The following is a 17172-nucleotide window of genomic DNA, read 5'->3' as shown; positions in this document are numbered from 1 at the left end:
GTGAGGCAGGAGAGAGGCTACTGCACTTGGAGGCAGAAGCAGCTTTGCTGACAGCTCCTAAATAAATAATTAGCTAGCACTTTGAAATTAGAGGTCATATGCAAAATAAGTAGCGTCTGGGCTCGGGTGCTGCCAGGCAACCCTAGTCACACACAAGAGCCACGGTGATTCCTTGGGAGCTTCAGCATCTCTATTACAGCCTCTGAAGTGATAACGAATTCAGATACGCCTTGTCCCTGTACTGACTTTTTCTCTTTGAGTGCCTTGCTGTAGTTGCTAATGAAGATTTCTCACAACAAGCCAGGTACACGGATTTTCAAAAAATACGAAATGACAAAGTGTTTTTCTAATGAGCTTCACCGTGAGAGCTTTACCAGGACAAAAAATGTGTCTAGAGAGTAATGCAAGAATATAGTTAGAGTTTTGCCTGACAAAAAGACTAAAGAAAAAATGATAGCAACATCTATAATATACCCAGCTTCAAATCCTCTTTGAAGCTCCTTCCCAATGTCAAACGCTCAGGGAAAAAGAAAATACCTGAATGAAAATTATCTGTTCAACCATCATTCTGTTTGTGAGCATACGTTACACACAGACTGCCATTACATGAGCATTTCCATTCAGACAATTACATTTTGAATAAGTTTTATGAAAGAGCCGAGAATGTCTTAAAATAAGGTCTGCTAGGCAAGCTGACCACAAGCAGCACAAAATGTGTTGTCCCTGCCAATGCCTTCTAGAGACACCATTAGGTCGGTCGGTCAGAGGTGTTGGTTAAACACTAAGGCACCCCCAGAAATACCGCAGCAACAGAGGGTGCCCATTGCCCTAAAGGTACACAACACTGCCACTCAAAAAGCAAAAGACAGCAACCAAAGCATGGAAGGATGGTCCCGTTCCTAACTGAACTGTGGGGGACAAAGCAACACAAGATGAAGAAACCAGCAAGCACCTAAACTTTAACTTGGATGTCCTGTTTCTGACTCTGCTTTTAGGCATATGCACAACCACAAAGCAACGGGCACTTACCATGCTCATCCAGTAAAATGTTGTCAGGCTTGATGTCTCTAGGAAAAAAGGCAGAGAAGGGGAGACAGCCATTAGCCTAGAAAAGTGAGATGAAACATGGCTGCAGACACTTTAGGAAAGCCCAGGCTCTGGAGGAACACACTTCCAGAGACATCACGCCCTCGAAGGTGTCTTTGCTGGGGCTCTTGAGCTCTGATGTTCCTGCAGGGTTGGATTTAGGCATAACAGAACGACTAATCGAACAACAAAAGCAGAGATGGTGGTACAGGGCTACGGCTGTGAAGGCTGCTGTGTTTGGTCTAGCAGCACCCAGGTAGTCCACCTACAACATTAGAGCTTCTTTTTATCTTTTTCCTCCTTTTACATCTTAATCTGTTTCAAGACTACATTAAGAGCTCTACGAGTTCCCTGTTTACTCAGTAAAAATCCAATTATTTTAACATTTTTGTTCTAAAAACAAATGGCTTCCCCACAGGTTTTGTTCCTGAATAAAAAACGAAAATAATAATACCTATAGCAATGCTGTTGGGAAATGCTTTCCATTGAAGGGAGAAAACATACACCTGATATGCCTACTGTATCCACCTGAGTGACTTTACAAGACATTACCTGGTTTTAATGAGCTAATTACATCAGTCCCCATTCACCTGCTATCAGCCCGAGCCAGGCACCTGGCAACTGAACGCACCATAAGGAGATCGTCACACAGACGAGGCAGGCACGCATGCAATAACCTGCACTGTCCCGATGCTTCCCACCAGGCCCGGGGGTTCAAAGGGAAGAAATGAGGTGGTTTAGGATTTTATCTTTAAAAATGCAAGCACTAAGATAAAGTTTGAATTCACTTAGCCACCTGGAATCAAGAAAAGACAATACATTTAATTATCATGTAATAATCTACAGTTCTCTGGCATCCTCTCACCCAAACTACTCCCAGTGGGTTATAAATACCAGTTACCTTCCTTGTGCCATCCCCCATCACGCAGGTCGCCACAGGGGCGGGCGTCTTTATCAAGAGAGAAGGGGGTGGTTTCAGGTAAGCTGCTGGTTTTCCCCGTAAGGGCAGCAAAGCTGTGCCACAGGTTAGAGCCAAACAGTCCAGATGGTCAGCAGCACTGTATTTGATGATAGCGAAAAATGGTGATGCCACACTTGGTATTTTTGAGAAAACACTAATTTAAGGAAAAATTTTAAGAAATGTTTCAGCAAAAAGAGTTTGAAAAAAATGGATTCTTTGAATCCCTTGATACAAAAATATTTTCAAAGTTTTGAAATGAACCATAAAGACACGTTTTCATTTCTCATCCAGTTTTCAACCTTTTTCTAAACTATTATTTTTTTTATTTCCACTGGGGCCTTTTCTGATCTCACTCAGTCTGGTATGCAGCCTATGGAATTACACCAGCACAGGGAGATCATTCCCAGGATGCAAACAATGAACAGGGATCATTTTGTTTACTGATTATTTGTATATTTATTTTGTATAAACTGGTTACACCATTTCCTAGCCTGAAAAAATTAACAAATATTTCCCACTCTTCTATATGTAGCTGGGTAATAATTCCAGCCATCAGTCTGTGTTTGCTGCCTCTGCACAGCTTTGTTCAGACAAAATAAGCAACCGCTTGCCTGTCTCCTGATGTTCCCAATTACAGATGTTGCAGTGTAATTGACTCTGCTGAGTTACTTTATCAATCTAATACTGTCCCACTGGGTTACAGTGTTAATTAAACAACTGGCATTGCAGTGTTAATTAAATAACTTGCAAATTTTACAGACCGTCATACATGTTTTGTTGTACTCAATTCACCTTAAACACATACAGCTGCTTGAAATACACATTGCAGTCTAAGCTTTAGCTTCATCCCTCTATATTTACAAATAACCCTCTGGGAGTTTGCCCCTTGGCTGTTCTCTTTGTACCTGCCCTTACGCTGCAGCCGTAGCAGGACGCCGGCCCGCCCCTCGGCGATGCCGACGGCCACGCGATGCCGACGGCCACGCAACTGCAGGGACACGGCTCAGAACAGGGACCGCAGCGCCCCGGGCACCCTGTGCTCCCGCAGCTTCACATCTTTCATCGTTATGAGGAACAGTCTCCTCCTCATGCAGACTTGTTCTTATAGCATCGAATTATGAAGAACCTCCAGCCCCTTAGTTCTATAAACACTACTACTAATAGTAATATATTACTAATAGAGAAGAATTTCTTTCTCGTGCTTCCCTTAGGGCTGTGCCCCACTCTGTTTGTTCAAGCCAACAGCGTGGGGATTCACCCCTCGCTGCCCAGGAGAGAGACAGCCGAGTCTGCATTTCACGATGTTTAATTCATGCTCATCCATTATTTGGTGCCGGTGAGCAGGGGCCGGGCAGAGGCGGCCAGCGCAACGCCCCTGCCATCGCGCACCGGCTTCGTGTCGCCGACCACAGCAGCGCCCGCTGGAGCCTGAACGGGGCAGCCGGGGTGGCCTGCCTGCCAAGATCAGGTGCATCAGAGTAGAAATCTATGCAGGTATAGAACAAAACAAGCAGCATGAAAGATGAGACTCCTGAGAAAGCGGGAGCTATCCCCAAGGAGGTCTGGCTCCAACTGAAGCAGAGCAAAGCCTCTCTGGTGCTCTGGGGCTCTCCACAACCGTGGAGGGCGTGCTATGGGCACGGCAAGCATCAGCCTTTCTGCCTTCACATCTCGGAAATGGCAGCTAAACGCTACGGACATGAACAAGCGTTAATCTTCATCAGCCCTTGAACAGCGTGTTCCTTCCCTTCCTAACAACCAGGATCATTTCAATTTTAAGTTTTGTACCATGCTTTATTTTTACACCTCACAAGAATGCTCTTCTGGAGTGATATTTATAAATGAGATAATCTCCCTGCCTTTATTAACCCCCTGCTAGTCCCTCCCTGTTCAAACCCCATTAGCAGCTACTAAGTCAAACCCTTGGGCCCCCGAGGTTTGCATTGCCCAGTACACCAGCAGGAAACAGCCGCACGTCTGTCCGTCCGGAGCCAAACCCTGCGTCTCCAACGAGGGAAAACCTCTACCTCCTCTGTTATTTTGCAGGTCTTTGAATGTGTGGGAAGAGCTCAAATATTTTTTCACCGGCCATGAAAAATCTTGGTGGCCAAAAAGAAACTCTGGCCACTTCTAGAAAGTGATTTAATCTCATAGAGAAAAAAAACCTGTGTTTGGTCCCATTCCTTGTCTTTCAGTGTGGTACAGAGAGGGGAGCAAAAGGCAGACACCTTCGAGTGTGGCAGCAGGGGAATTCTGAATGCTGACACCTACCCTCTCCGGACCAGGATGGATATTAATGAGCTGCAACTAATTAAACCTATTAGAGACACCTTTTTGCAGGATCAGCAAACAACTCAAATATGCTATATCATAGCTATCCCGGAGGGAAAAACAGCTTGCTCCCTTGTTGTATATGAAATGCTTTTCTGTGGGAAGCCTAGTGTTTCACATAAACACAAACATATGTGGGAGAATATTTTGTTTAGCTCTTTAGCTTCTATTTGCCCTTTCATGTCGAAGAGGAACAAGTCTGCCCCTACTGCAGTCTGCGAGCATCAGTCCACCCACGAGGTCCCCAGCTGACCTGTGGATGATGTGCCTGCTCTGGAGATAGTCGAGGGCCAGCACCAGCTCACAGATGAAGAGTTTCACGGTGCCTTCTTGAAACCGCACGTTTTGTTGGAGGTGGTAACGCAGGTCCCCTCCAAGCAGCAGGTCTACAACCATAAACATATCTTCTTCATCCTGGAACGAGTACCTAAAATGGCATAAGCATGGTTCAAGGATGATAATATTAAAAAAAGACAGGTTGAAAAGGGACATATGGTACCTCTGGGAATACTTATTATTTCTTGGAACTTTTTCACTTGGTAAATAATAATTTCATGACCTTTCCATGCTCCGTTTCCTGCTGCAACTAAACTCCTACCACCTAGATTCTCAAAATAGTTGAGATGACAATAATTTAGCTTCTGATCCATAACCTAGTCAGTGCTGCTTGTATGAACAACTACCAGCAGGCCCACTAGGAGAACAGAAACCCAATGTTTTTATGTTGAGCTTGTTCCTATCAGCCACTTTAAAAACAAAGCCACATCCAAACCCATTACGCTAATGCAGCCTGCTGCTAATTTCCTCCCCCTAACAGTTGCGAAGGGAGATGGACAGGAGTCTGGCAGGCGGGCACAGCTCTCAGGCACATTTATCATGGGATACTAGTGGCAGCGACTGACAGCACAGACCAGAAAGGGCCCAGGAGGTGTGGACCATGCATTTTATTTCAGAGAGGACCTCATACTGACTCTCGTTTACTGCTTGCCTCCTGAATTGCCAGGCAGCATACAGCAGCTTCGTTTGCTCAGCAGTTAACAGCTGGTGCCAGCGGCTACAAGCTAATGAAAGGCTTCCACTTGGGATGTGTGAGGAGCAAGATGGTACCGCTGCCACCCACTGCCCACCGTCAGGAGAGGCTAGCCACGGGCAGCGACTAAAACAGCTGCCACTTCAACTATGGAGTGGTGCAGCTCCAGAAATCACCCATGTCACATCTGTGCTGGTGCTCTGAAAACCATCCGTAAAGCCTGCACTGCCCCAGCCAGCACTCGCATATGTAAGATCTCTCCAAGGGACTTTGGAAGATCCCTTCACTTGCTGTGAAGTCCCAGCTGGCTGAGCAATTGGTAACTCAACACAGCAGTGGAAATCCAGCTTGGAGCTCTGGATAAACGCTGTCTGCTCCCCTTGGGGTTCACACTCAGCTCTTCAACATGGACATTTTGTCTCCTCCAAGCACCCAAGGGAGCTGCCCATAGGAGCAATGTAGAGAGGAGCCCTAAACCAGCATGCACAGCCCTGCCCAGACGCACAGCCAGCAGGTTGTGCACCAGAGGCACTCAGAACCAGGCTCCGGTTCTCCTGGCAGCAGCCTGTTAATAAACCCATGTGCTCAACACAACAGGGGATGCAGCTATATCTCGTTCCTCTTTAAGTGACCTCATTTGATGCAATTCTTTACCAAGTGTCCCTTTGAGACAGTCTAATGATCAGCTACGAGCTTTCACACAAGCTTCTTGATGTGATGAGCAACACCACGAACCAGAACATTACTCCACATGAAGCCTGTAGTCTGTGTATCATTCAGAGTGCAGGAAAGCCATAGGCTATACCCGAGGCCAGGGATGACACGATAAGAACAGAAGCAGGGAAACTCAGATGCTTTGCTCTGTGCAGGTCTATACATATGCGTATGCTGCTAAGTTCTCAGCTGCTGAGTGAGTTTTGCCTGGAACTGCTTGTTCAAGTAGCATTGATAAGTTCTACCTCATTCTAAAAATAAATCCAATATCCAATAAATGTAATTACCCACCACCCCAGAGGAATCCTATAACTACAGGATATTGACCACCGGATCAGGCAGTGTATGAGATCACACCACGTGAAATGTTACTGGTGCCCTAATAAAATTAACCTGCAGACTCTAACAGTAATAGAGTCTTATTTAAAATTCCTTTCTACTGCTCCACTGCAGGAAAACATGCTGAATCAAGTGAAGGGGAAAGAATTAGAGCATCTTTTATCACTCAGCTGGTCAATCCCATTGCTAATGGTTGAAAAATGACCATAACCAGAGCACATGGATTGCATTTATCAGGTACTCTTAAAGCAAAGAGACTCTTTTGTGTACACATTTCCCCTATAGATATATGGGTTTCTGCAATAAAATTCGAATGGTATTATTTTTCTGACAGTAAATTCAATGATAAGTTGCTTTTATCTTTGCTGATTAGCATCAATTCAGTCAAATATCAACAAGGTATTAAGGCAGGCTGTTTAAAGTACGAAAATAAACCACAAAATCAGAATCAGGAGGTGATGAGAAGAAAGCACGGCTCAGGGAAACGCTGCAAACAGAGCACTGCTTGCCTATCGATCCCGTGCTGTTAATGCGTGGTCCTGGGAGCTGCTGTTTGTTGCAAAAGAGCACTATTAAATAAAACTGGGTTATGGTAACGAGCAATACCTGCCTAGGAAGAAACCACAAGGGAACACACAAATAAACTCTCTTGTGCTTGTCGAGGGGGCTAACTTCTTGTTTAATTAAACAAGAGTCCCCTGAAACCAGCGCCCCGGTCAGTGGAACAGACGGGGAGCCCCACCTCCAACGAAGAACCATGGGACCAGCCCGCGCAGATGCGTTCTCCAGAGCAATCGGAGGCAATCGCTGCCGCTCGCCCTGCAGACACCGCCTCGGGCAGCCCACTCACCGCTGGCTGCCGGTGAGACACACGTGCCCAGCTCGGCGGGCGGCACGACGCCCGGCACGCTGCGGATGGCAACACGCCAGCTGCTCCTGGAACCGGCTTGCAGCAGAAAAGTAGGCCAGTCTGGTCTCAAAGATCTCTCTAACTGCCAATGCTGACTTAGCTGGTAAGCAAAGGAACAATATCTTACCATAAATTAACTAAGAAGGGGTGCTCCAAGCCCTGCATAATCTGCAGCTCCTTGAAAACATTTCTCACTTCATTACGCTCCACGCACTTCTGTTTATTCATGTATTTCATGGCATACATCTTCTTGGTGTCGTTTTTTTGCACAACGCAGACCTAAGTGAGCAAATTGAGGGATAAATCAGAGATGATTTGTCAGCAAATTTAGGCAGGTAAAACACAGTCACAGGAGCATTCTCCAGAGGCTTTAGCAAAGTCCATGCTGCTAAGTCACAGCTCCAGGTACTGATGCTGCAATGCTGGACATTGCTAGTAAATCCCTCACCCAGTTTTCAGCCAAAGAAGAAATTTTGCTGGGGGACGGTGAAGGGAAGGAATTTATCACCACAAAGACAGGAGATAGGGAATCGCGCACAAGTCAACGTTTTCTTTAACAGCACTAACTAATCGTGGTTGTGGCCGTCCCTCCCACATCAGTCACCGTTTGGAAGAGTCCTTTCCAGCACAGAACTACAGCTTAGAAACTGGGGAGCCGCTCCTGATCTCCCCCTTCATGATAAGTTTCATTCAGCTCACAAAGAACCTTGGGCTTTGTTGGGGGGGTACTGGGGTTTGAATTTTAACCCTTCTTAAAGTTATATTTCACCAAATCTAGAAAGAAACATTGCTTCAGTGAAAGACTCGGAGTCTGTAAAACTGCAAAACAAAACAGACTGGTTTTTCAGATTTGTTTCCACAACCCATTTATGAGTTTGGGATGAATTTGCAAAGTTTCAGTCAACCTTTTTTGTTTCGCCACCAAATAAATCTCTTTGTCTAGAGGTCCTTGTCGCACTCTGCTCCTAAGACACCCCCCATTTCTGGCACGAGAGTGCCTTTATGTGAAGGGGCAAACGACCTTCTGGAATTCTGTCAGCGTATACAAGCGTGGAATTCCACAACAGCATAAAAATAAAACCAACCTATGACTTCACCTGATGCTTAATAACAAACACTGTGTTTCACAGAGAAATATTCCCCTTAAAAAAACTGTCAGGCCTTTCATGTTGAGTGTAGTTTTTTATTAAAGATGCATCATGATGTTCAGTGTTGCTTTGCTGGGGAATCTTAGAAAATGTTTATCCAGCAACATAATGAAATTCAGCTCATTTGATTTATCAGTATTTGATTTTAATCTCTACGGAACTGATGATGAATCAGGCTGCGATTCCTTCTTGATTACCAGGAGTTGAAGCTCAGGTCAAAGCTCATTGACAATGCAGGGGTTTATTTCTTTACTCTCATGTGAGCCTTTAATTCGCCCATTTCTCAGTTACATTTCCAGCTGTCCAAATGGTGATTAGGTCACAAAATACTTACTTTTCCAAAGCTGCCCTTCCCAATAGCTCGCAAAATTTCAAAATGGTCGAAGGTGACTGCAGGAAAGAGCAAACATTCAAACATTAAATAGCTGAGCAACCGTTTGATGATATCACATTATTTCTACATTTTTTTCCTTAAGAGAAGAGCTGAGAAAAACAAGGGATACCCTAGTAACTTTTTGTTGCTTTTGGAGATTTGGGTGCTGTTTAAAACTTGGTGTTTAACAGGCTTTTATTCTTTCCAGCTAAAGTGCAAAGCCAAGTTCCCTGGGTCAGCCTTTGTCACTGGCAGATCCGGCGAGGAATGTTCTCACTCTGCCCTGCCTGTTAAACATCAAAGTCTCATCTTATTCCTGCTGAAACCAAATGCAAAGAAGTTTAGCCCATCAAATGTTTATAACATGTGAAGATGTAAACGGGCAGCTGGTTCTTCGTATCCCTGTGGTATTCTAGACAGCCGTTCGATAACTGCGCAAGATAAACACAGCAACCCTGGCTGCAAGCTTCGCTGCCACTCAGCATCCAGAATGGATGCTTCTGCTCAGGAGGGAAGCAGAAGCGCGGCAGCTTTGCAGAGCGTGCATTGAAACGGGGAGGGAGGCGCGCGAACACGCATTCCCCTTCCCCTTCTGGCCTCCGGCTGGAGACGGGGCTGCGAGGTGGACATCTGCACAGCAAGCGAGGATGTTTTCTAAGTGCTAATCTGAAGGACCCTACATATCAAGTGTTTCTGGTCAGCCAGGGTGAAGCTGCCTGTGTTTCATCTCCGGCAATAAATAGATCCAGAGAAACAGCAAATCAAATTAGCATACAGCAAACACAGATTAACTGTACTGGGTTCAGACCCTGCTGCCGGTTGCTGGATGAGGTACCATAGCAATGATTACTGAGTTGAATGCTCCGAATCCTGCTAACGCTTCGCCAAGACGCTGGTGCAGCAGCGCTGTGCCCAGCAGCTGTCAGCTAAGGAAAGGTCATGCTCGGGGATCTGCTCCTTAACCGGCCGCTGCTGGCTGAACCAACCGCATTGAAACGCTCATTCAAGGCATCAGAAAAAGGCCTCTGATAGATTTATAACTCATCAGCTTTAATCAGTGTGACCCCTGGAACTGAGCGATACCACCAATGTAATGGGCTTGAAATCGCAGAGTTCATTCGCCTCGGGCCCCTCTTGTTTCCCCGCTGGCAGGGGCTGGACCCTGCGGCCGGAGCCACGGCTGCCGGCAGCCAGCGCGGGGCTGCGAGGGAGTGCTGTCCCCCCGCGAGGGCCACGGGAACCAGCGAACACCGAGTCCACCTCTGCCTTGCACGCCCTGCGGCACCCTCCATTCCCTGCTGAGGCCCACCACCAACAGCTAGTTTAATGACCATCTCAGAAGGCAACCTGCCGCGAGGCTCTCAGCGCTGTGTCCAGGTCTCGTGGCCAGGAGGTCTGCCTTGGGGCTATTACCATCATTACCCTATGTTAGCACAAACAGCAGGGTGTTCTGCCACCACAGACTTCACACCGCCTCTGGCACTTTGCTAAACAAGAGGAAAACCTCAAGGCCTCTTTCCCTTCCAGCTTCAAGTGAAATAAGAATGAAAGCAGTTGCTGTACAAAGAAACACAAGTTATGCCTGCGCTTGTCTGCTGACAGCAGCCTCAGGCACCCTTAGGTGTCCTTCCAGCCGCAGTCTGCAGCTCCAGGCTGTCAAACCACAGGCTGGGCTGTGCTACCAAAGCTGACCTGGTGCTCGCTGCGGGCTGCCGACGGGGTCTTTCCAAGGCGCAGGCTCTAAGCCGATGTCTTGCGTGAAAGCCCTACCTGGAAGCTCCATCTGGTGCCACTGGCGTTGCCCTCTCAGGGTGACCTGAAATACTTCAATTACGTTCGCACCATCCCCGAGCAGACAGGTCGGAGCGCGCCGAGCCCCCCGGCCCCCTCGCTCTGCCATGGCCCACCGCTCCAGCTCCAGGCTCCAGCAGAGCTGGAGAACTGGGCTGTAGCCTGCTCAAATCTTCCCAGACAGCTCTAATGGTACCAGAGAGCTCAGATGTACTCGGGCTCCGGCTGTGCCAGGCGTTAAAGCCAGTACTGGACCCACACACCACGGGTCTCGTCAGCTGGGGAGCGAACAGGCGCAGTCACTTTGAAGTCTTGTTTGCACAGAAACACTGGCACATGAGCAACTTGTGCTTCAGGGTACAGAGCTTGTCCTCTCTATGCTTTCTGAGACCACAGGTTGTCTTGAGAAGCGCAGCTCTCAACATAATTGTCATCTGCTGCTTTCTTCACTGCCTGAACTGAACGGCACAGAAACCAAGAGGTGTTTGTCCCCAAAGCTTTTTATCAGATGAGATTGCCAGCTGTTGTTAATCACTCTGCCACAGCAACAGATGAATCCTCCTCGTTATGGACTTGCGCACGATACCCATCAGAAATAAACCTATTTTCCTCGGGACACGCCCTGCCTCTAAGCTAACACCAGGATAACAGGGCAGGCACCTACTGATCCTTGCCACCACGCAACTATAGGGAAGCGTACTCAGACTTTGCAAGTGGATTTTTTCTTAACAAAATGCATGTATTTTCCAAAGAAATTAACCAGGCAGAGTGGGTTTCATTCAGCATAAACATGATGTATGAGGGTCACCAAACTGCCATACGGTCCGCTGAGCCTGCCCAAACTTCCTCCAAAAAAAAAAAAAAAAAAAGGCTGAAAACAGCCACTGCATACCTGGCCAGGAGTGTAATACCCGCTGGTAACCCATGCTCAAAATAATTTTTTAAAACAGGCACACTGAATTTAAAAATGTGTCCTTTTCATTGCCATTACTTTTTCAGTTAGGATGCTACAATTTAACCAAAGCGAAGTTCATGGTTTCCAGCTATAGCACTTGGAAAAAATACCGGCTTTTAGGCACAGAAGCCCTTTTTCAAACCTGGAAAAACAGATGCAAATATCAGAGCTAAATATGATACGATAATGATTGTGATAAGATGATAATTGTAATAAGAGAATGATTGATAATAATTGTAATAAGATAATGATTGAATTTAACTAGATCTGTTTACCAGTTAGACCATCTGAGAGAAGGGTAGTGGATACCTGCAGAATAAAAAGGGAGAGTGAAGACATTTATCACCTGCAGGGAAAAATGAGAGGGGGAAGCAGCCGTCAGCGCCCGCTCCGGAGAGGTGAGCTGCAGGAGCTAGGTGCCGTGCAACGCAGCCCACGACCGCGGGGAGAGGGAGTCTCCAGTCCCTGGTGCTGGGACCCCGCACGGGGCTCTGCGAGAGGGGGGCAGACCACAAAACGCAGAGGTCCAGCCAGACATTAACATCTGGAACAGCTGCAAATCCAGAGGAGTTAAGCCGGCAGCCAGATTTTGCATGTTAACACCCTCTACCTCCATTGACTTTTAATAGGAATGCTTTCATGAACATACTATCGCCCTATACCTCCTTGTCTTTTAATATTAATGTTTTCATTAGCATTTTAAACACGGGTCTATAGCTGAGCTGGTCATAAGAAAGCTAAATTGCATGCTTTTTATTTAAGACTCTCAAACTAGGTACGATCACATTTTAACCTCTCTCTGTTTTAGCTTTTCTACCATTCCCGATTTTCACAGTGAGCCAGTCCAGAGCCTCACTTCCAAAGAGTACTGAAATTTGTGGTGTCCAAATCAGGAACCAAACACATGCTCTTCATCCTGAATCCACATCTACAGATTTGACAAGCCTCATTTCACTGCCTGATGGCATCTAAAACAATGAAAAAGCCAAAGCATTTGCCCTTCAGAGAGAAAATTCATGTGATATGCCAACGCAGACAAATTATGTTTAAGAGATGCCAAGGAAGATAACAAAATTGCTATAAAGAACCAACGGAAGCATAAGCGTGAAATACCATTTTGAAAGCAGGGGTTGTATTTCTAAATCCAGGTTCAAGGAACAATATTTAGGTAAAAAAATACAGAACCTACCTAGCCATGAAAAGCGTCCTCATCAGAGACAAGTCAACCCTGCCAAAGCCCCCAAACTCCATCTGCCAAGTGGAAGTCAATAATTGAGGGGGCCCAGGTCCTCCCATCCCAATACAGCTAGCACAACACCGCACGGTCTGTTATGACTTGTCCTCCTTTTGTCACCCTAATTTCCCCCACTTTCATTGTATTTCCTCCCTCCCTTCCTTCTCTGCTCTGCAGCCTCAGGAAAACAAGTGCCACCACAGGATCAGAAATGCTAACGCAAGTCCCTCTGTACCGGGGAGCTGAACTCGGTGCGGATCCAGGCAGAGGAACAAAGATACATCTAACGCTCTTCTGAATCCCAGGGCAATTTAAAGACAGAACAGCCGATTGTGGACTAGAGAGGACGCTAGCAAAGGCCCACAGAATGATGTATGTCCATCTCACCCAGCCATTGTCCTCACCTACTATCTATTTCTGCTTTATCTTCCAACAAATTTGGCCAGCTGGGGAGAATACCTGGCTGCCATCCTTCGGTATGCTTTCCACACCCTTTTGCCCAGAAGCGGCACAAACAAAATCCAGCTTTTAACGTGGTCTCATCCTGACTACATCAGGAGGGGAGATCACCTTGCAGCACTGAACCTTCTGTCTGGTTATTACATTTTCTTTTCATCTCACTAGCTTGTTATCCACAACTGTGCCTACTCAGAGGAAACGCTGAGAGAAAAATAATGCTGTCATCCCACTTCAGCTGAAGGCAAACAAAGCCCCTTTGAGTAGTCCACCTCAAAAAAAAAACCAAACCAACCAAAAAAACAAACAAAACAAAAAAAAAAAAAAAAATCATGGCACCACAGAAAATAGTCAAATTATAGCAACAGCAATTTGGAAATATATGCAAGAGGTGCTATGACTATGTGTGCATATCAAAGGACAACAGGAGGCCGAGCAAGGCGTGAGCCCTGCTGCCCTGTTGTGTGCACGGCAGAAGGTGGTCCACGCTCCACAGAGCGAACGGCCGGGCTCTGGGAGGAGAAGGGAGCCCACCACTAAAGAACAGAGGCACAGCAAGGTGAATTAAGTAATTTGCCCATGGCTATTCAGAAAACTACAGCACAATATAAATCCAGATGTTTTCACCCTCAAATCAGCTCCTTAACAACCCTGTTTTGCAAAAGGTTTCACCTTGTTGCAGCTGCCTGAGTATTCTCCAAGTCATTGGTTTTTTTTTTTATTTTTAAGCAAATGGAGAGGTAGTATAGAGAAATGAAATCACTGAACGTTACGGCACGGTTCTCTGAGAAGCAGACCCAATTCTTTGGTGCAATGGCAAAATGCTCGTTAGACCGGGATGTTTCCCCCTCCCGCCTCCCCCAGCTCTGGGTCCCAGCAACGCCTCCGGTGAGCGGCATCTGCCCGACCGGTGGATGCAGCTGCAGCACTGCACTGCCAGAGGTGGAATTCAGGCTGTGAAGAATCAGGTGCCTTCCTGGCACCAGAGCACTGCTATTGCTGTTTATATTTACGCAGGTCCCAAAGGAAAAGGCTCTCTATGGCACAGCCAAAGAGGTGGGACCGCTCTCCACCGGCCGCAGCCCAGGGAAGTGACCTTCCAGTGTCATGGAGCAGAAGAGCTGTTGTGCTGCTTCCTGCTGTACCCGGCAGCTCTTAATTAATTTCAATTTTAATTGAAATTAGAATAAGGACAAGATTGTGACATCTAAGGTGATACAATCTCTGGTCACAAATTTGCCAAGACAATGGAAAAGTTAACCGGGGACATCGCCATTTCAGCTGGATTTCTTTCCCCCCAGTATATTAAAATATGACTAATTAGAGAAAAAACATGCTACCACTTTTTAAATTTGGGCAGGGCCATGAAAGCACAACTGCACCAGTCTGGACACTGTATCTGGGTGCAAGGGTGACCCCTGAGCCTACTGAAACTCAACAGAGCAACACTGAACCCCTTGAGATGGTCAGGACCAGGCCTTTCCCTTGCCTTCCCAGCATGACACACAATCGCACCGAGCACAGCGTATGGCATTTCACACTTGGAAAGCCCAGTGCCCTTTGCCACAGAGCTAACAGGGGCTTCACATGCTGTCAGGTTTTGCTGAAACCAAGCCCTTTCCAAGCCCAGAACTGGCTCTCATGAGAAATCACCTGTCTGAGGAGATTTACAGGACAGTCACCCTGCACAGGTCACCGCATTGCTCGGGGTGTTATTTATTTCTCTGTCACGGGAGCTGATACCGCACGAGGCATGTCGAAGCCAGCGAAAGACTCAGCAGAGAGACCAGCCACCCCAATGAAAATTCGATTTGTTACAGTCAATCTCACAGCCAGGACCTATCACCCCAAGGAAGGTGATCGGGAATGTGAAAAGTATTAGTCATCCTGAGCTAGCACAGGTAGTTATTTATGAGAGATGCAAATATTGAGCATTTAGATGCACCAGGAATAAAATCTCCAGGAACACCTCACAGCATGGATTTCTTTGCATTAAAGTAAGTGGAAAAAAAACATGAAAAACAAAGAAAAATCACAAGCAGTTGCATTATTCATTTGGGATCAACAGCCAATTTAGCCAAACAGCCACGCAAACGCAGCTGGCACTGCGGGCGCAGCAGGACAGAGTACGAGGATGGAGCAATTCGCCGGCTCCTTTTGCGCCTGGAGGGCAACAGCAGCAAACGCAGACCCCAAAGTGTGAAATCTTCTCTGCGGGCTGACAAACCGAGGCGCACAGGGAAGGGCTGGATCACGGCAGGGAGGTTCGGGGCAGCGAGGGGAACACGCTGCTGCGCAGTCACTTTGCCCTTCCCCAAGCAGCCACGTGCGCACGGAGACCGAACAGCGGGACGGCCACAGCCCGGGGCAGAAGGCTGTGTTGCCACAAGCACTAACGTCACTACTCGGGATATAATCACCGCCTTTCCAGAATTTAAGCGCATTCCTCCTCGAGACCTCTTTCCTCAAGGAGCTGAGTGAGGAAGGCCAGGTTTTGGTCAATGTCCCCCCTTTTCCCCTTACATCCCCAGTAATCAGGATTACGCCTTCCCTGACTGGAGTTCTTACCTTTGGGACAGCAGTTTATGAGTCATCTAGGTTCTCATATATTTTACTTTTATTTGTATGTATTTGTATTTATCTGCATATGCATTTTATGATTGTACCCAGGTGAAAGCCCATATGGCAGTTAGCAAGCTGACTCATGGAACAGGAAATATATTTATGGAACAATCTTTTAATGACTGTCTCTACAATCTTGGCAGCACAGTGACAGTGGCCTCCAGTACTGCTCTCAGCAATGTATTCTCCTTTTCCAGCCGACCAAGGCCGTGTGCTGGTCTTCCAGTGCCAACGGGCAGAGCTGCCCAGCTGGGCAGTCACCAGGATCCTCCACCTCTGCTGCTGCTGACCGGGTCTCTCTCGGTGGCCCTCCCACCAAGCCCAAAGCAGGGATGGGAACATGCATTGCTCAAGCTATCTCCCCACCACACTTCATGCCAGTCCTCCTTGTGCTGTGATCTCCAGAACAAACCTCCCCTGCCTCCAGCACAGCAGCCTTTCTTCCCTGCCTTCGAAGCGCCTGGCAGCACCCCGGAGACATCTCAAAAACCAAACCTCTGCCAACAGTTATTCTCCCAGTGCCCAGCCGCAGAGAGGGGAGACGAAAGGACACCCTGACACCTGACCACAGCTCTGCAGTAGACCAAGGGCACGCTGCTGCTGCAGACCTTGACAGGCCTTTGCTTAACCCAGGCGTCCGGGTGTTTGCAACCCCAGCACGGGAGCTGGCGGTGACTCTCAGAGTCACAGTCGCTGCACAGGCGGACTTTGAAGTCCCAGACAATAACTAGGAAAAGCTCTTACCATCTTCGTTTTCATCGAAGGCTGGTGACTTGCTGGAGGCGTTTGCTCCCATGGTGTGTTCAGCCCAGGCTCAGCTCTCTCCACTTCTCTCAGTTACGTTACCACCCTCGAAGCCGGTGCCGCCAGGACGGTGGCACCCACAGGTCACTCCCAGCAGACCTGGGCAATGTTCTGCTGCTGCATCCTGGAGAAGGCAGGAGGCAAAAAGTCGTCATTATTCAGGGTTAAGAAGCATTTTGCAGCTTGCAAATTTCTCACTGGAGGTTCACTGCTCTGGAGACAAAACTGAGTATCAGGGAAAAAGCACATTATAATGGAGTTTACTAGAGAAACCCAGTAGCATCATGACCTTGTAACCTAGACCAGGACTGCTGCCCACTAAGGGAAGTGTAGCAATAGACTAAGAGACCAAAAGATCTGAGGATCTGGCTCACGTTTGCTGTATCATGCAACGTAGTATATATTGTAGCTTCAATGA

General features: G+C 47.2%; 1 protein-coding gene across 1 annotated transcript in view; it reads right to left on the bottom strand.

The window, feature by feature from the left end:
• Positions 1 to 16746, bottom strand: part of STK32A (serine/threonine kinase 32A) — a gene marked incomplete at both ends in the record, with an annotated part of 32098 nt that extends 15352 nt beyond the window's left edge. The window contains 5 exons of the mRNA XM_082323947.1: positions 1030 to 1067; positions 4632 to 4805; positions 7499 to 7650; positions 8854 to 8909; positions 16695 to 16746. Coding sequence (XP_082180073.1) covers positions 1030 to 1067; positions 4632 to 4805; positions 7499 to 7650; positions 8854 to 8909; positions 16695 to 16746 — 472 coding nt within the window. The remainder of the gene's footprint in view (positions 1 to 1029; positions 1068 to 4631; positions 4806 to 7498; positions 7651 to 8853; positions 8910 to 16694) is intronic.
• Positions 16747 to 17172: the final 426 nt, after the last annotated feature.

This window comes from Platalea leucorodia (assembly GCF_965183815.1).
Source record: "Platalea leucorodia genome assembly, chromosome: 11".
In the NCBI taxonomy this organism is placed as follows: Eukaryota; Metazoa; Chordata; class Aves; order Pelecaniformes; family Threskiornithidae; genus Platalea; species Platalea leucorodia.
The sequence above is the reverse complement of the archived record's forward strand: the minus strand, read 5'-3'. Positions and strand labels throughout refer to the sequence as shown.